Here is a 20,137-nt window from a genome sequence, read left to right as displayed (position 1 = left end):
AAATAAAGCGGTATAGAAATGAATAGCAATAATAAATTAAATTGCAAAAAAAAAGGTGCCTAGACCAGGGTTCGAAATTAGCAGGGCGCCAGGTGCATTTTGCTCCTAAAGATTCTCTGTTTGCGATCACCTCAAAAAGTCTGGGTGCAGTTTTATGTGCCTGGCTGACACTCAATGTATGTGCTTTGAAGCCTCGAAGTATATGTTAAGGAGAGACAATATGTTAAAGAATTTAACAATTAAGAAGAGTTTGGATTAAAGAGTAGAGTGTTTTGAAAACTGAAGTATGGTACCAATATTGCTATTGTAAACATCAGATTAAACATGTATTAACAATTTCTGCTGAAATTGTGAAATTAACAGTGTGTCGCTTATGTGAATTGCATATTAGTTCATGCTTATCAAAATAATAAATAAAGTATTGTTTCCCCCACAATGGCGCTCACAACCCAGGTCCCAGAAGCCATTTGGCTCCTGGCTTTTCTAACCCAGTTTCTAACCCTGGCCTAGACATTGCGTTGTGGTGACTGCAACCTAGGTTTAAGGTGCCATTCAGTGGTGATTAGCTTATATATCTTGGGTTACCAACATTGACTAGAGGCAAAATGTGGGCAGAGCTATGAGTCTTAACCTTTTGTACAGTACAGTGGTACCTTGGGTTACAGATGCTTCAGGTTACAGACTCTGCTAACCCAGAAATAGTACCTCGGGTTAAGAATTTTGCTTCAGGATGGGAACAGAAATCGTGTGGCGGCAGTGGGAGGCCCCATTAGCTAAAGTGGTACCTCAGGTTAAGATGAGTTTCAGGTTAAGAACGGACCTCCAGAACGAATTACCGTAAGTTCTTAACCTACAGAGGTACCACTGTAGACTACATTTCAGCCATGCAGAAGTCACGAGTAATCGGTACCCATATACCTGTCTCTCCATCCAGGTGAGCAAGAGTCATTATCACAGTTCAAGAGCAGGTTACAGGCAGGCAAAAGCACTCACGGAGGCTGGTGACATAGGGCCGGTGAGATGTGTGGTCTGAGAAGAGACATGTAGCCCAGGCAGAGTCCTGAAAGCCATAGAGAGAGTTCTGGAGCTCTATAGTGGGCCCTCCAGACCTGAGAGTTCTGCATCCCTGATTTAATGAATGAATGTGTTACGGTAAAAGAAAAAGGGAAAAAAATCAATGTAAACAGCAACGGAGCCTCTTAAAGGAGAGAGCCCAGGCAAATGGAAAAATAGGGCCCTGTGTTAAAAATGTATAGGGTTTCTTTTCCATTTTAACAGCTACGCCTTACGGACCTCACTGTGAAATAATGGCAAGGTAATCAATGGCTGGAACAGTTTCTGAAAGGTCTTGCAGGAAGAAGAAAAAAGCCTACATTTTGTTTGTATGTGTGCCCTAGGAGTCTTCAAAAGAAATAAAGGAAAGTCAAGCTAGCATGATGCGTTCCAGGTTTCTTTTCTCCTAGGAGGTAGTTTTTTGGGGAAGCGTTGTGGGGCTGAAGAGTGCATCCCAAGCCTTAGGTTCACCTCCGAGAGGCGGTTTAGGTTTAACGCTGCCTGTATCCTGATTTGCAGGATGAGTGCAAGCCACAGGTTTCGTTTTTTGTTCGAGCAGTACAGTGGTACCTCTGGTTGCGAACGGGATCCGTTCCGGAGGCCCGTTCGCAATATGAAAAGAACGCAGCCCGCCGTGGCGTGTCTGCGCATGCGCGGGTTGCAACTCGCCACTTCTGCGCATGCGTGTGATGTCACTTTGTGCTTCTGTGCATGCGCGAGTGGTGAAACCCGGAAGCAACCCTTTCCGGTACTTCCGGGTCGCCGCGTGACGTAACCTGAAAAAACGTAACATGAAGCGGACGTAACATGAGGTATGACTGTATTATAAAACCACTGAGAGAAGATAGAATTATGGAATTTGATATAGAGTTTGAAGGATATGATTGGGTGGCCATCTGTCACGGATGCTTTAGTTAAGATTCCTGCATTTCAGGGGGCTGGACTAGATGCCCCGGGGGGGTCTCTTTCAACTTTACAATTCCCTGATACTGTGATTCCTCAAGGCAGGATTGGAGGGAGCGAATTGACACATGTGAAGGGGGAGAAGGAAGCACACAAGTAACATGGCTTCTCACTGCTCATTGAGATCATGGTTTGGCGTTACATTTGAACTGCCCATAGGTTTCTGTATGGCAGGTATGGGGAACCTGTGCCCCCCCCCAGCTCTCAGCATCTTTGTCCATTGCCCATGCAGGCTGAGGCTGATGGGAGTTGCCTGGATTCCACTTTATTACTGTTTAGGCATCAAGTTAAGACACCCCCCAAGCATTTGAATGGTTTTCATTGAATAGAAGCTGGAAGCTTTTGATTGCTGTTTCCCTAGCTGTTTTATTTTTTGGGTTGTGCTGATTATGTTGTTTGTTTTATTGCTCTTAACTGGTTTGTTTTATTGCTTTGTTTAAAATTACATTGAAAACTATGCTGGGATAAAATGTTACCTAGGGTGGCATACGAATGTGTTAAAAGCTTATCATAAGTCGTAAGTAGCAGTTTACAGGTACCGTACCGTACAACGGAATGAACTGTAACAGGGATAACCCACATCATTTGACGAGAGATAATCAAATGTGACAATATTTGACAGTGATTCTTAGATACTGTGTTTACAGTAGGTCCTTCCAGTAGGATATAATTGTTGCTTTACAAATTGCACCAAGAGTTGTATCCAAAAATTTTTAGTCCAAGCAGACCTAGTGAAATAAATGAACACAAGTGATTTGGGTTTGTTAATTTCTATGGGCCTACTATTAACTAAAACTTAATTGGATACACTTTTTTTAAAAAAAACCACAAGATACTATACAATAATCTTTATTGTCATTGTCCCATACAGAACAACGAAATTTAAAAAGAATATATACATAAGACATTCAAAACCAACAAGCCTGCTATCCCAGCTATCCCAGCTATCCCAACCTGGTTAGCCCCCTAAAATCTCTGATATCCCATTTTTAAAATACAATATACTCCCACATAGACTCCTTACACTGTGTTTAAAACCAAAATTTGGATAGAAACTGTTTCTCAGGCGGCTAGTCCTAGTCTTTATAACCCTGTACCTTCTTCCAGAAGGCAGAAGCTGAAAGAGATCATTTCCAGGGTGTGCACTATCCTGCACTATCTTTGCAGCTTTCTTATAGCACTGAAGTAATATAAACTTGGGTGCATAGGTTTTTTTATATTTATATTTATTTTTTACCCCACCTATTCTCCCAAGTCGCTCAAGGCGGCATACACAATTATCACGGTTCCTGTTCTTTCTCTTGAAAACCCTATGAGGTAGACTAGGCTGAGAGATAGTGACCGTCCCGAGGTCATCCCTCGGACTTGATGGACAAGTGGTGACTCGAACCCTGGTCTCCCAAGATCGCACCTGACGCTCTAACCAACACAGCGCACCGACTCTTTTATTACAGCAAACCACTTACAACTTATAGGCGTGTTGATGTCAAGTTAGCTCTTAACGTTTTTTGTCTGTGTGCCTCCTTCTCTCTTCAGGTCCAGCAGCAGCAGCAACAACAACAGCAGCAGCAGCAGACCTCGAATAAGCGACCCAGCAACAGCACCCCCCCACCAACCCAGCTGAATAAGATCAAGTATTCAGGGGGACCCCAGATTGTAAAGAAGGAGCGGCGGCAGAGCTCCTCCCGCTTCAACTTAAGCAAAAACCGGGAACTCCAGAAGCTCCCTGCCCTTAAAGGTGAGAGGGAGTTGTAAAGGTAAAGGGACCCCTGACCATTAGGTCCGCTCGCGCACGACTCTGGGGTTGTGGCGCTCATCTGGCTTTACTGGCCGAGGGAGCCGGCGTACAGCTTCCAGGTCATGTAGCCAGTATGACTAAGCGAACCAGAGCAGCGCACGGAAACGCTGTTTACCTTCCCACTGGAGTGGTACCTATTTATCTACTTGCACTTTGACGTGCTTTCAAACTGCTAGGTTGGCAGGAGCAGGGACCGAGCAACGGGAGCTCACCCCATGGCGGGGATTCGAACTGCCGACCTTCTGATCAGCAAGCCCTAGGCTCTGTGGTTTAACCCACAACGCCACCCATGTCCCGAGAAGGAGTTGGGTCGCCTTTAAATCACCGAGTTGGAAGGGACCTCAGGAAATCATCTGGTCCAGTATTTAACCTTGTGTCCCCATATGTTGTTGGCTAACCTGGCTGCAGAAGAGGGAGCTGTAGTCCACGGCATCTTACTTACTTACCTGGCAGGGGAGACACCTTGATCATGAAGGAGGTTTTCCCAGGGTGAGGCTCATCCATTGCACTAGCCACCCAGAGTGGCTGGGGAAACCCAGCCAGATGGGTGCGGTATAAATTATTGTTATTTGTTATTTTAAGGGCCCAAGGTTGAAGAACTCTGATCTAGTCCCAGGAATCCTGCTATAGCGTCCCTGTCAGGGATGGGCCACCCAGTCTCTGGCTAAGAACCTCCGGCAGAGAAGAGTCCAGGTTGTAAGCAACAGTGCATTACTCAACTAGTGTTCTTGCCCATATTTGATAATTAAAACACGGATGTTCCTACAAGGACTTAGTTATATTTTTGGCAGCGGCTGAAAAGTAAGTGGTGGGAAACTGGTCTAGGATTAACATTATCCAAGTGGGCGATGAACATCTGGCCATTTACTTTAGCTGAAAAGGTAACAGGAAGATTGAAGGCTATGGTAGGTATATATAAAAAAGAAGGCTTTGACACAATTTGGTTTGATTCCATAACAGATCTAGTCATACTTTTAATTCCTCCATCAACCCATGGTGACCTACACCGTGACTCTCTTAAGTTAGGCTACCAGATGTCACAGTGAACTTGCTTACAACAGCAGTAGTATGGGCAGAAAGCCATTCAATAGAAATACTTACCCAAAGAAGGGAGTCCACCACGTTCCGAGACTTTCAGAATAGCCCGTACCCTTTCTGCTGTTAATCGAAATCTCCTTATGCCTACCAGGCAGCGGCTAGTTAGCCTGCGTGACACCCGGGAAGGTTTCTACAGGTAGAAACAGGACTGATTCAGCTGTGAGTCATGCTGGTTTAAGCAGCTGCAGTGCTGAAAGGAAAGCAACTCCTGAGTCTGGGGAAGGCATCACGCTGCATGACGGTGCTAAGGAACACCACCGCAGTTATTCTCCCTTCAGGTGAGGGGAAGAGCCAGGAGATTCTGCCATCACGTTGCAGATTCAGCAGCAAGGAAGCCCAGCTCTCGTACTTGGAATGAAGTCATGGAAAGGAAGTAGCTTTGCATATTGAGAAGTCAGGGAGTGGAGAGACGGAAAGGACACAGATACTGGATATTGGCAAACCTAGGTGTATCTGGCATATTTATGTTGCCTTCACACAGTGTTGGAAACCCAGGTATATAATCTAATTGCCAAATGGCACCTTAAACCCAGGTTATGGTTGCCACAATGGAATGTCTGGGTTCCATTATCCCCTGGTGAAGTTGATGATGATTATTCGTTTCATACCTATATTGCTTTATATTTTAAAGCAGCTTGCAACACATTAAAACATCAAATAAAACAATACAGAGTAAAACAAATTCAAGCTTTAAGGAAATCTGAAGTAATCCATCTATGGAAGGTGGCATTCCCCAAAGCTTCATAATTTGACATCTTCCAGCCTGAATTGGGCAGGTTTAATTTAGCATTGCCTCTCTACTGCCCTTCTTGCTTCAAACATTTTGGGGTGCTTTTTGTTTTGCCTCTCCACACTCTGTCTCACTACATTCCAGGACATTGCGCCACATTGCAAATGGTGTGTCATGGGATTGCACTTCACGGGAGGATCACAAGATCGTGTACCCAAAATATTTAGAGGAATTAAAAGACCTGAATTAGATACTCTGCTGCATCTCAAATGTAATAAAAGAAAGCTTTGATTCCTTGGTTAAGTGCAGGAATAGGCTCTGGAGAAAGGATTTGAAGGATATGGAAGGAGGGAAGACTGCTCAAGGCACAGGGAGTGGAATGGCAAAGACGGCCCCTTGGCTGGTTGCTGTTGAAAATAGTATTTTAGACTACAGGAGATAAATCTTTGGTCTGATCCAACAGAACACTTCTTATATTAGTGGAAAAAATGGGGGGATAGAAATATCCAAAGTACTTAACGTATGTTATCTCTGTAGTTGTTACAACAGCCTTGTGAGGTAGGTCATTGTCATCGTAATACCATATTACAGGATTGGGAGTGGCTGGGGTAGAGAGAGAGCAGGTTGCTTGAGGTCTGCCAGTGGTTCATAGCAAAGGTGCATTGACAACTTGGACCTGCTGCTCATTCTTTCACTTACTCCAGTCTCTCTCAGTGAGCATGCACAGACCAGAAGAACCATAAAGGGATGCAAAGAGAGGCAAGAGAAAAGAGGCAAGAGAAAGGATAGCAATCCATCCCATTTTGATGTCAGGTGCTCCAAGTACTACTTCACACACAGCACGGTGTGGAAGCCGCTCCTGCAGGATTAGACAAATTAATGGAGGGTAAGGCTATCAGCAGGGATGCGGGTGGCACTGTGGGTTAAACCACAGAGCCTAGGACTTGCCGATCAGAAGGTTGGCGGTTTGAATCCCCGCGATGGGTGAGCTCCCGTTACTCGGTCCCTGCTCCTGCCAACCTAGCAGTTCTAAAGCACGTCAAAGTGCAAGTAGATAAATAGGTACCGCTCCGGCGGGAAGGTAAACAGCGTTTCCGTGCACTGCTCTGGTTCGCCGGAAGCGGCTTAGTCATGCTGGCCACATGACCCGGAAGCTGTACGCTGACTCCCTCGGCCAATAAAGCAAGATGAGCACCACAACCCCAGAGTCAGTCACGACTGGACCTAATGGTCAGGGGTCCCTTTACCCTTTACTTTTAAGGCTATCAGCGACTACTAGCCACAATGACTATTGTTCCATCTCCACTGTTGAAGCCAGCGTACCTCAGAATGCCAGTTTCTAGCAGTCACCAATGAGGGCACTGCTTTTGCACTCAGGTCCCGCTTGTGGGTTTCATGTGAGCATCCGATTGGCTACCGTGAGAATAGGATGCTGGAGTAGGCGGGCCTTTTGCCAGCTGCCAGGCCCTTCCTTGGTCCTTAGGCTCAGCTTATGAGCTGCAGTGGAAAAAGAGGACTCCCCTTTTTTGCCCTCTCTCTCTGTTTCCTCAGATGCACCTCCTCACGAGCGGGAAGAACTCTTCATACAGAAGCTGCGGCAATGCTGCGTCCTCTTCGACTTTGTCTCTGACCCGCTCAGTGACTTGAAGTTCAAAGAGGTGAAGCGAGCGGGCCTCAACGAGATGGTGGAATACATCACACACAACCGGGATGTTGTCACAGAGGCCATTTACCCCGAAGCTGTTATCATGGTAAGGGCCGAGCTTATGGCTGGGTTGTGCTTCGGGCGGCGACATCTCTTAAACACTCCAAAGTCAAGAAAGGCGTGTTCTGTACTTCCAGGCTGAAAGGGGTTAATAGTTCCAGTTACAGATAGGTAGCCGTGTTGGTCTGCCATAGTCAAAACAAAAAAAAATTTTTTTCCTTCCAGTAGCACCTTAAAGACCAACTAAGTTAGTTCTTGGTATGAGCTTTCGTGTGCATGCACACTTCTTCAGATAGGGTTAATAGTGTGAGAGGTTGTGGGTACCAAAATGTGCACGGGATGCAGAGTGGGATTCTGTACAAAGCTCGTCATTTCGATAGGTGTTATACAAAATGTGTTGGGTGTGTGGCCCTTCTGATAAAGCGGCACTGCGTTAAACTTGTGATCATCATCTGAGGTCCTCCTCCTTTGTGTGCCTCCTCCATCAGAGGCCCTGAAGATGGCAACATACGAACAGGCCTTTTCTGTTGTGGCTCCCTGTTTGTGGAATGTTCTCCCAGGGAGGCTCGCCTGGCGCCTTCACTACATATCTTTAGGCACCCGGCGAAAACATTTCTCTTCTCCCAGACCTTTGGCTAATTAAACAATCTTTGGACCGTTTGAACTTTATGGGTGGTATTGTTTTGTTTGTTAACTATGTTATATATACAGTGGTACCTCGGGTTACAAACGCTTCAGGTTACATACGCTTCAGGTTACAGACTCCACTAACCCAGAAATATTACCTCGGGTTAAGAACTTTGCTTCAGGATGAGAACAGAAATTGTGCAGCGGCAGCGCAGCGGCAGCAGGAGTCCCCATTAGCTAAAGTGGTGCTTCAGGTTAAGAACAGTTTCAGGTTAAGAACAGACATCCAGAACGAATTAAGTTCTTAACCCGAGGTACCACTGTAGTTGTGTTTTTTAATATTGTAAATACATTAATAAACAATAATGGCAATAATTTCTCAACTTTGCCAAACTTCTCAACTTCCTTATCGTATCTTCAGTTTTCAGTAAATCTCTTCCGTACGCTTCCCCCGTCGTCCAATCCTACGGGAGCAGAATTTGACCCTGAGGAAGATGAACCTACGCTAGAAGCTGCTTGGCCACACCTCCAGGTAATACTATATAAAATTTGGTTGCACCCAGACCCTGTAATCGTCATCTGAGTCCCTTCCGCTTGCACTCCCCTCCATGGAAGGTCAGAGCATGGCAACATGAGAAACGGCCTTTTCAGTGGTGGCTCCCCTCTTGTGGAATGCTCTTCCTAGGGAGACACACCCGGCACCATCATAATTTACCTCGAGCTGCTAGACAAAATCCTTTCCCCCCTTCTGCCCAGGCCTTTGACTTGTAATTATATGCGGCCTCCATCGGTGGGTGGGTTGCTTTAGTCCTGTCTTTTAAAAATGTGAACGAGTTTTAGATCTTTCAATTTTGTTTTTATGCTTGCTTCAATGTATGTGTCGCTTACTTATTATTGTGGATCTGCTTGAGTTCCATTGGTAAAAAAGGAAAAAAGTGACTAATAAATTTAATAAATAATCATAATTTAAATCTTGCTTTTCGGACATGATGGAACTCAAGGCTTCTAGCAAAGTTCCTAGTCGGTCTCCTACGCAGGACAGATTACAGCCACTCACCTCTGCCCTCAGCTGCAACATATTCATTTACACCCTGCCCTGCTTGGTCTCTTTCTCGGGTCGATGGAGAACCAGTGACTAGCTTATATGTGAAATGAGTAGCTACTTGGCATAAACTCCTAGGATCTGAAAGAGGGAGCAGGAGAGAGCATGCTGATTTTTCCCCAGACAGAGGAGTTTGGATTTGATATCCCGCTTTATCACTACCCAAAGGAGTCTCAAAGCAGCTAACATTCTCCTTTCCCTTCCTCCCCCACAACAAACACTCTGTGAGGTGAGTGGGGCTGAGAGACTTCAGAGAAGTGTGAGTGGCCCAAGGTCACCCAGCAGCTGCATGTGGAGGAGCGGGGAATCGAACCCGGTTCACCAGATTATGAGTCCACTGCTCTTAACCACTACACCACACTGGCTCTAAGTTCAAAGTGGTTTTCCTCCACCAGCCATTGCTGTTTAAACATTTTGTGGCTAGGAGGTGGGGCCCATGGAGGTTACTGCCTCTGAGATGTCCTGGTCACCTTGGCTTTTGCTAGGGCTGTAGCTCAGTGCTGGAGCAATGTTTTGCATGCAAAAGGTCCCAGGCGGAACCCCCAGCAGCTGCAAATAAGTCTGTGGAAGACTCTTGCCTGAAACTCTGGAGAGGAGCAGCCAGCTGGTGCTGTGCTCGATGGACCAAGGTTTAGCATAAGGCAACTTCTTTTTTTTTTTAATAAATATTTTTCTTGAACAAATTTAACAAATCAAATTATAAATCAATATAACCAATTAAATTTCCCCCTTCCCCTCCCTCCCTCTCTCACCCTCCAAAGACTTCCCTCAGCTCCCCTCTCTGATTTGTTTATACATGTTATTCTCTGCATGTTGTAAAATTGTACATATCATTGCCTTATCTATCATATGTTCCACTAATAAATTTGTGGATGTTTATTCAAAACCTGCCAAGGAGTCCAAATCCTTTTGTTGTTTTTTTGGATAGTTTGTAAAAAGTTCCCATTCTTCCTTGAAGTCACGGTTGTCCTTCTCATGTAGTTTACTTTGCCAACTCTGCATAGCTCATCCATTTTTCTTGCCATTGTTCTTTCGTTGGGATTTCCTCATTCTTCCATCCTTGTGCTATCAAGACTCTTGCTGGTGTTGTAGCGTACATAAATAAGTTCTTTGCTTTTTCTTGGCAGGTTTTGTCCAAAATCCCTAACAAAAATGCTTCTGGTTTGTTTTTTTTACAAATGTCATTTTGAACATTTTTTTCAATTCGTTATATTTCATCTCCCAATTTTTTTTAACTTCTCTACATTCCCACCACATATGATACAAAGTACCTTCTTTCTCTTTACATTTCCAACATGTATTTGACCCGGTTTTGTACATTTTTGCCATTTTTACTGGTGTGATATACCATCTATACATCATTTTCATATAATTTTCTTTCAAAAGAGAACAGTCTGTAAATTTCAAGTCTACCTTCCACAGCTTTTCCCAGTCCTCAAATTGTATATTATGTCCTATATTTTGTGCCCATTTAATCATAACTGATTTGATCTCTTCGTCTTTCGTTTCCTATATGCTTTCTTCAACAACAAGTTGGTGCTGGGCTCGAAGGACCAAGGTTTAGCATAAGGCAGCTTCTTAAGCTCCTACGCAGTATGTTGATGAGACTTGAAACAGAATTATAGAGTTGGAAGGGACCACGAGGGTCATTTAGTCCATCCCCCCCCCTGCAATTTTGCCCAACAACAACCCTGAGATTAATAAGAGTCTCATCTTCTACCAACTGAGCTATCCCAGGAGCACGTTTGCTTCCAAATAAACCTGCAAGGGTCCCACTGTTGGCCCCTTTGTATTGCTGTGGAAGGGCCTCTCCAACCAGCATAATAATGTAGGTCTTTAATCACTGAATTAGGCTCCTGCTGAGATGAATAGTCTGCATTTCTGCAGTCTTCTTTCTCAGAGGTCCTGTGACATGACTGTTCTCCCGCTGGCAGGGGAAATAAAGATAAAAGCTTCCTCTAGAGACATCATTTTGGCTCCTCTTTCCTGTGCCAATCTGCTCTCGCATCTCTCTGATATTACATACTTCCTTTCTTTTTCTTTAGCTTTCGCAAGCCAGGGAGAATCTTTTCCCATTCTGTCTTGTCTCCCATTCTGTCATCTCCTTTATCATTTAGAAGGACTGTCAAGCTAAAGCCATTCAATTCTTTAAAAAAAGAAAGAAAGGAAAGCATTCCTCTTTCCATTCTGGAAATTATTTTCAGTTTCTGAAACAATCTATTAACTGGCAGGCATGAGGCCACACCCAAACCCAATGGATAATCTGTTCGATTTTTATTGTTGTCAGTGGGCTTTAACTGTTCGTCAAATAGGTTTGACCATTTTTTGTGGTTTAACTGGCTGAAGGGGCACAACTTCCGCATCTCTGTATTTGCAGCAGGTACACAATACGAATAACCAGTCTTATACTTACAAATAATCCTTTTCCTGTTTTTTCCCTTCCCACTCCCTTTTTAGCTGGTTTATGAATTCTTTCTGAGGTTCCTGGAGTCCCCAGACTTCCAACCAAACATAGCCAAGAAATATATTGACCAGAAGTTTGTATTGTCAGTAAGTAACTGCAGCTTCCTTCTAACTTGGCATTTATTTCAAAGGATTTCTAAACTGCTTAATATTTAAAAATGGCATGGGGGCCGGTCAGGACAGGATAGAGAAGAGGTGGAGCCAACAGGTGACCTTGGGGAGGGATCCAGTTGGCTGGGCAATTTCTCCCCAGGTTGGGGGAACCCATGCTAGAAGCAAAACAGTGTAATAGAAACAGAAAATTGGTAATGGCAGGATCCAGTCTCATGGGTCAGGGGGGGAAATGGAACAAAGAGATATGGTTGGTACCCAGTTCACTCGTTTCGTTACCACAAGGATTTATCTTTGTGCAGTGGAACTTACCTCAACTGCACATACACACATGCCCTGCGCCCTCTCCCAGAAATCTGCTCTGGAGGGTTGGGGGAGGAGCCCCTAGACCAGATTTACTGGGTGGGGTACACTGGCAGGTGAGGAGATAATCCTTGCACTGATGGAACACTGACTTTCATTCTCTATTGATTTCCACTCTCAGTCCGCCATCTTGATCCAGAATGGCATCCAGTTGCATTCAAGCCTATACAAAAAAAACCCTGCTGGCTGATTTCATCAACCATCACACCAAATTTGGTTATGATACCCTTGGAGGTGTCTGAATGCATAGTGAACAAATACTTGATTGCAGGATGTGTGTGTGTGTGTGTGTGTGTGTGTGTATGTATATGTATGTACACACACACACACACGTGTTATATTATGTGATCACCTTTTGCTATATTACCTATGTATTAACAGATGCTTTTCTCCAAATTCCACCATTTCATGAGGTACCGTATATGGCAATACCGGAGAGAGCCTTCTCTGTAGTGGTGTCTCTGTCTAAGTCATACTTGGGGTAGACCTATTGAAATGAAGAAGCGTGACTTAACGCCCATTTGTTTCAGCGGAGTTATTCTCTGAGTATGAGTTTGATCTCCTTGAGTCTAGGGGCAGAGAATCATTCTGGCTTCACGGGTCGGATCCTTATCAGGACCTGCCACGCCTGCAAAATTTGATAGTTTGGGGCAGAGCAATCAGCTGGCATCACAAATGACATTAGGGCATTTAGTGCTTTGCAGTCCCAAAGTCAAGACTTCAAAGCACTAGCAGGCAGCAAAAGAAGCCCCCCCCCTTTTTTGTTCAGCAGCTATTTCACTGCAAACGGTTGCTGAAATGAAGGGAAAAGCATGGACGAAGCCCCAGTGCCCCTCCTTTGCTGCAGCAGAAGGTGGGGTGGGGAGAATCTGTTAGTGCTGGATTCGAGTGCCCAAGAGAGTGATTAAATCCTCCATCCACAGCTGCTGGACCTGTTTGACAGTGAAGATCCCAGAGAGCGGGACTTTCTGAAGACTATTTTGCATAGGATTTATGGGAAATTCTTGGGCCTCCGAGCGTATATAAGGCGGCAGATCAACAACATATTTTACAGGTAAATACCGGCAATATTTAATCTATTGTGAATGTTTGTGTGTGTGGAGGATTCAGTCCTAATTTGAGCGGTTGCACTGCATTTCCTTGGAGTTTCATGTAGTCCTCTTAACTCCAACAATGATTAGATAAATAGATGGAAGACCTACGAGTGACTGAGAACAGGAGCAGGGAACCTGCAAACCTCCAGATGTTGTCGGATAACCCCTCCCAGCATCCTCAGTCATTGGCCATGCTGGCTGGGGAGTTTCTGATTCACAAGGCTGCAGGGAAGATTAGGTGTTATGGTACCGTATTTTTCGCACCATAAGGCGCACCTAGTTTTTAGAGGGGGAAATAAAAAAAAAAAAATCTTATCCCGCTCACTGTCTTGGCTTCCTCTTTAGCTGCAGCTGGGAACCTTTTCCATCCTGGAAAAAAGCCCGCAAGAGCTGCGCAGAGCTTGTGTGCGGCTCTTGGGAGCTTTTCCTGCCTGCCTCCCCCCTGCATTTGCTCCATAAGACGCGCACACATTTCCCCTTAACTTTTAGGAGGGAAAAAGTGCGTCTTATGGAGTGAAAAATACGGTAGCTGATGGCAGGATCAGGGCAAGCATCTCAGGGCCCATTGCAAGGCCTCTCCTTCCCTATCGCTCCTATTTGCTGCACCCTGTCTGCGCCATGCTTTCCCCCAGTCGTTGGAATTCCTTGTCCAGAAACATCCAGGCCTATTTTCCTTCCCCACTTTAGAAAGCAGAAAGAACACAGCGACTAAATCTATGCAGGTGTGCTGCTTATGGCTACAGATTTCCTGCTCCCCTCCAGGGATTTTTGGGGTGGAGAACACTTACGAAGCCTCTGTCCTCATGAAGCCAGCCTGTGTTTTCTGCTTGACACTTCCTTCTCTCTACTCAGGTTTATCTATGAGACAGAACACCATAACGGAATTGCAGAACTGCTAGAGATTTTAGGGAGGTAAGGGGTACACGTTTCTCTTTATTATTCCCTCCCTGTTCTGTAAGGGGCTCCTTGGCAGGAACAATAATAATATTTTTATTATTTATTTGCCGCTCATCTGATGGGGTTAACCAGCCACTCTGGGCAGCTTCCAACAAAATATTAAAAACACAATAAAACATCAGCCGTTAAAAACTTCCGTATGCAGGGCTGCCTTCAGATGTTTTCTAAAAGTCATATGGTTAATTATCTCCTTGACATCTGATGGGAGGGTGTTCCATAAGGTGGAAGGGACGCGGGTGGTGCTGTGGTCTAAACCACTGAGCCTCTTGGGCATGCCGATGGGAAGGTTGGCGGTTCGAATCCCCGCAACGGGGTGAGCTCCCGTTGCTCTGTCCCAGCTCCTGCCAACCTAGCAGTTTGAAAGCACACCAGTGCAAGTACAGTGGTACCTCAGGTTACATACGCTTCAGGTTACAGACTCTGCTAACCCAGAAATAGTGCTTCAGGTTAACAACTTTGCTTCAGGATGAGAACAGAAATCCTGCTCCGGCGGCGCAGCGGCAGCAGGAGGCCCCATTAGCTAAAGTGGTGCTTCAGGTTAAGAACAGTTTCAGGTTAAGAACTGACCTCCGGAACGAATTAAGTACTTAACCCGAGGTACCACTGTAGATAAATAGGTACCGCTGCAGCAGGAAGGTAAACAGCGTTTCCATGCGCTCTGGCTCCTGTCACAGTGTTCCGTTGCGCCAGAAGCAGTTTAGGCATGCTGGCCACGACCCGGAAAGCTGTCTGTGGACAATTGCCCGCTCCCTTGGCCTGAAAAGCGAGTTGAGCACTGCAACCCCATAGTTGTCTTTGACTGGACCTAACGGTCCAGGGGTCCTTTACCTTTTTACCTTTTACCACAGGGCGTCTGCCACTACTGAGAAGGCCCTCTGCCTGGTTCCCTATAACTTCACTTCTTGCAGTGGGGGAACTGCCAGAAGGCCCTCGGAGGTGGACTTCAGTGTCTGGGCTGGATGGTGTGGGTAGAGACACTCCTTCAGGTATACAGGGCCAAGGCAGTTTAGGGCTTTAAAGGTCAGCACCAGCACTTTGAATTGTGCTTGGAAATGTGCTAGAAGCCAATATGGATCCTTTTGGAACGGTGTTATATGGTCCTGGCAGCCGCTCCCAGTTACCAGTCTAGCTGCCGCATTCTGGATTAGCTGTAGTTTCCAAGTCACCTTCAAAGGTAGCTCCACGTAGAGCATGTCGCAATAGTCCAAGTGGGAGATAACCAGGACATGTACCACTCTGGTGAGACAGGTAGGGTCTCAGTCGGCATACCAGATGGGGCTGGTAGACAGCCACCTTGGACACAGAATAAACCTGTGCTTCTATGGACAGCTGTCAGTCCAAAATGACCCGCAGGCTGCTCACCTGGTCTTTTAGCGGCACAGTTACCCTATTCAGGACCAGGGAGTCCCCCACAGCTGCCTGTCCCCCAGAGACAGTACTTCTGTCTTACCAGGATTCAGCCTCAATAGGTGATTGCTAGCTAGGCCATCAAGTGAAATTTACACACACACACATTTTTCTGCTTAGAGTCTTTCAAGAAAGCATGATATGAACCCTGCAGCTGGGTCCCTGGGAGCATTGCAGATGTTTCCTGCAGGATATCCTGACAGTGAGGCACAGTAGCAAGGCGGGGAGGCTGGGAACTGCTCTGTGCGCATACAAACATGCACAGACAGTGCGAGTCTTGGATGTTTACTATTCTCTCCCTTCTCCTCAGTATAATCAATGGATTTGCTTTGCCCCTGAAGGAAGAGCACAAGATGTTCCTCATCCGGGTCTTGCTGCCGTTGCACAAAGTGAAATCTCTGAGCGTCTACCACCCCCAGGTAAGAAGCACGTTCAGTCAACGTGTGTTGTGCTCGCTATAAAATGACAGGCAGGTTTAAGACCCGAAGAGGTGCCCTGCTGGATGACGTCAAAGGCCCATCTAGTCCAGCGTCCTATTCAGTAGCAGCAGTCTCTCTACAGTACTTGGGTTCCCCAGCAGCTGGTATTGAGAGATTTTTCTGTCTCTGAACCTGGGGTTGGCATACAGACATATCAATCATAGTGATAAACCCATCAATTTGTAGTCTTTTAAAATATATATATTTTAAAATACAATTGTATCCGGCCTTTCATCCATCACGGAACCCACAGCGACACGTACTTGTGGTCTTCCATACAGTTAGTGACCTAACACGGGTCTGCTTAGCTTCTGCAAGGTGGCAGACAAGTATGAATTTTATCATTTCGGTCACAGACCAGCTCCAGCCCACATACAATATCAAGGAAGTCATAAAACACAATAGGGATACATTTGAACTTTCAATTAGGTATAACAGGGACAATACAGATATAGCAACAGTTAAAAAATATATAAATTAAAACTTAGTCACTAACATATAACATAAAATTATCATTTAAGGCCTTAATCATTATGATAGCACAGTTTGTTCTCTTAAGTTTTATGGCAGTCACACAGAATTTGGCTACCCTTAGCGTTATCTCAGGATCCTTGTCCTCTACCAGGGATTTTAGACATTGAAGTTCGGATTCATTTGGAGATTTTTGCATAGCAGGGGTAATAAATACCGAGCGTATATCCCCATAGAAACGGCAGTGTAACAAGGCATGAGAGACAGTTTCTACCTCCATCAAGCCGCAGGGGCAGACTCGTTCTGCGGGTGGCGGACAAGAGGCATGGAACCTCTTGCCCGCAGGCCGTTCCCCACCCCCCAGTCATGCTCATCTCTCCCATGCACCTGACATCAGGTGTGGGGCAGGTGAGGACACAGCTACAGAGGAATAATCGGGAGCTTAAACTGAGCTCCTGATCGTTCCTTTGCATGTGGGGGGCTCCCTGGGAGCGAGGTCTCTGAAGGGGTCTTCCGTTCCAAATTTCATCTTTGCATACTGATACCAAAGGGGGAGGAGGGGGGGGAGGAGTTTGGATTTGATATCCTGCTTTATCACTACCCAAAGGAGTCTCAAAGCGGCTAACATTCTCCTTTCTCTTCCTCCCTCACAACAAACACTCTGTGAGGTGAGTGGGGCTGAGAGACTTCAGAGAAGTGTGACTAGCCCAAGGTCACCCAGCAGCTGCATGTGGAGGTGCGGGGAAGCGAACCCGGTTCACCAGATTACGAGTCTACCGCTCTTAACCACTACACCACACTGGCTCTCATTGTCAATGGTATTCCAAGGTGGCTGACCCCCTTTCAGCTGGCAGGGTGGGGTTTAGGGGGTCTGGCTGGATCCTGTTCCCCATTCCTGCTCCAAACCATACCCTGGGACTCTAATCCCCTTCTAAAGCTGTTCAAGGCGCCTATTTTCAGTTGATGTACAAACATGGAAGTGGTGCGATCGGACAACTTTCTCTTGGCACGGAAATAAATCTCACCAATTCTAGGGAACTGAACCCTCGTAGAACTCTGCGCAGGCTTGCAGCATTGGATTTGTGGGCTTGGATGCAGCTGACTTGCATCTGCGCCATCTCATCAGAAGGCTGGTTATAAATACTTTCAGATACCACACAAGTTCTGCCTGCCTCTGCCGTTTCCATAGTGCCTGGAGTTCTGACTGTACTGTGCTCTTCCTTGCAGTTGGCATACTGTGTGGTGCAGTTCTTGGAGAAAGACAGCAGCCTGACCGAACCGGTAAGTGCTACCTCTGGGTGGGGCTGCCTTGGAAGAATATTTGGAAACTTCGTATGGAAACCTCCCACTGCTGCTGTTAGGCCCTGTTTGCACTGTATAAAGCAGGACCATACCACCTTAAGCAGTCATGACTTCTTCCCCCAAAGAATCCTGGGAACTATAGTTCATTAAGGGTGCTGAGAGATGTTAGGAGACAGTAATCTCTGGAGGGGAAAAAGGCTTCTGAGACTGGGTGGATTTAAAAGGTAAAGGGACCCTTGACCTTTAGGTCCAGTCGTGACCGACTCTGGGGTTGCGGCGCTCATCTCGCTTTACTGGCCGAGGGAGCTGGCATACAGCTTCCGGGTCATGTGGCCAGCATGACTAAGCCGCTTCTGGTGAACCAGAGCAGCGCACGGAAAAGCCGTTTACCTTTCCGCCGGAGCGGTACCTATTTATCTACTTGCACTTCTTTTGGGCGTGCTTTCAAACTGCTAGGTTGGCAGGAGCCCAGGGACCAAGCAATGGGAGCTCACCCCGTCACGGGGATTCGAACCACCAACCTTCTGATTGGCAAGCCCTAGGCTCAAAAAAGCGATTCAGTTAAATGCGTTGTAAATGTCATACAGGGAAATCCCGTTGGTGAAAGGCGGGACACCACAGCGCCATCTGGTGTCACAGTATTGTAATGCATATAGGGCGCTCCGTTTTTACAATTAAGAGTGCTGAGAGTTCTTAGGTGACCCCTATTCCCCCCACAGCACTACAATTCCCAGAATTCCCTGCCAAGAGGGATTGATTGTTAAACCACACTTGGGATTGTAGCTCTGTAAGGGGAATAGGGGTCAACCTATGAGCTCTCAGCACCTGTAACCAAATGACACTTTCAAAGATTCTTTAGGGGGAAACCATGACTGATGACATACGACGACGCTTTAAATGCATGGTGCCCATGCGGCCTTTGGAGATTTCTGTATACTAATGGCGGACTCATTCTCTGAGTGCCTTTCCTTACCTAGCCAAAAGGAGACCACACTTTCACAAAAGAGAATTGTCAGCTGGCTTGGGGAAAACCCAGCGTTTGCTTGAGCACAGACTTTAATGGGAGAGGGAAAATAAAGGGGGGAGGAAGAGGTAGGTGTGATGGAGTGGAGTAGCCTTTGAAGGCAGAGCTTGCTGGCTGGCACTTTGAACGGCAGCACTCTGCATTATATTGCAGATCTTGCTGGCGCCCTTGACGCTGCTCACTCTTTGTGGCTGGGGTGTTGTTTGGGTTTTTTGTTTGTTTGTTTTTTGGCTTGTGGCAGGGGGTTATTTGCTGTTGGTCTTTTGTGTCAGGCCTGGTCGTTGTCCTCTTCAGATCACCACACAAACGCTTCTTGTTCTTTTATAACTTTTTATTGCGTATTAACAAAACAATCTTATAAATGGTTCTTAAATATTATTCCTCAGAGTCACTTATTTCAGATACCTTCTGAGCTCTGCTTCTCCGTGACCAGCCACCCTCAAAATGGCGAAGGCTCCTTTCCCTTCGTTTTCCCGCTCTTTTTTCTACCCTCCTGGCTAGAGCTGGCCTGTATCTCCCCTCCTCCGAATGTGAGCTAGAACTTAACCCTTGCCTTTCCTGTGAACAGCCGGTCCCTCCCTGTTGTTCCTCTTGCTCCCTTCTATTAGATTCTCTGCTCTCCTTCCCCCCTTGGGGAATGCTTTCTCCCTCTGATAAACTGAAAACTTCTAACTCTTCCCTGACATTTTGTATCTTCATTTTAGATCCTTGGGATTTGCGTGGAAATCGTTCAGTTCGGTTGTGCATCTTTTAATATTTTATTTACTGTTTATGACCACTTTTTGTTACTTGTTTTTTGCATGTTGTAAGCTGCCTTGAGTGTGGTTTAAACTGGAAAGCAGGCGTATAAGTAAGATTATGCATCTATGTTTGCAGTTAATATCTAAGCCCATTTCAGATTGCGGGTGATAGATCTTATTTAAACCATAAATGGGCTCAGGGTACAATATCTGAGGAGGCATTCTTTTGTTCTGGAGGGTTGCGAATACTGTTTAGTGACCCTGATTTGAATTTTTAAATTTTGTTTTTGATTATTTTTTGAGAGTGCTGGGTGATTATTTTATTTTTTTGTAATCAGGATTCACTTCTTTCACGTTACTGGTTTTTATTGTGTTGTTTGTATGGTTGTAATTACTCTGAGGGCTGCTCGTGTGCCAGAAAAGAAAGTCCGGTGTGTACATTCTGTAAATAAGGAGTTAAGTTGGTTTTTCAAAGTTCAAACCGCTTCTGCACTGTTGACCTATTGTACTGTGGAGTTTATGACTGTGGCAAAACAATGCAAGCTTATCTCACTATCAACACAAATGGCTTAAAAGTAGTTTGCCCTGTGAACATAAAAAGCATAGGGAACTTGACTTACACTGAACAGAGGTGTAATGGTGTGGTGTCA

General features: G+C 45.7%; 1 protein-coding gene across 3 annotated transcripts in view; it reads left to right on the top strand.

The window, feature by feature from the left end:
• PPP2R5D (protein phosphatase 2 regulatory subunit B'delta) overlaps window positions 1-20,137 on the top strand; it is a 58,117-nt gene that overhangs the window by 17,499 nt on the left and 20,481 nt on the right. For 2 of the 3 annotated variants that reach the window (XM_083605194.1, XM_083605196.1), the window contains exons 3-10: window positions 3,553-3,754; window positions 7,194-7,393; window positions 8,396-8,506; window positions 11,534-11,626; window positions 12,937-13,067; window positions 13,960-14,019; window positions 15,782-15,890; window positions 17,649-17,702. In XM_083605194.1, the coding sequence (XP_083461320.1) occupies window positions 3,553-3,754; window positions 7,194-7,393; window positions 8,396-8,506; window positions 11,534-11,626; window positions 12,937-13,067; window positions 13,960-14,019; window positions 15,782-15,890; window positions 17,649-17,702 (960 nt within the window). The remainder of the gene's footprint in view (window positions 1-3,552; window positions 3,755-7,193; window positions 7,394-8,395; window positions 8,507-11,533; window positions 11,627-12,936; window positions 13,068-13,959; window positions 14,020-15,781; window positions 15,891-17,648; window positions 17,703-20,137) is intronic. The other variant, XM_083605195.1, reaches the window with a different exon arrangement.

This window comes from Podarcis filfolensis, assembly GCF_964270895.1.
Source record: "Podarcis filfolensis genome assembly, chromosome: 3".
Classification (NCBI taxonomy): domain Eukaryota; kingdom Metazoa; phylum Chordata; class Lepidosauria; order Squamata; family Lacertidae; genus Podarcis; species Podarcis filfolensis.
This window is presented reverse-complemented; position numbering and strand designations above follow the sequence as displayed.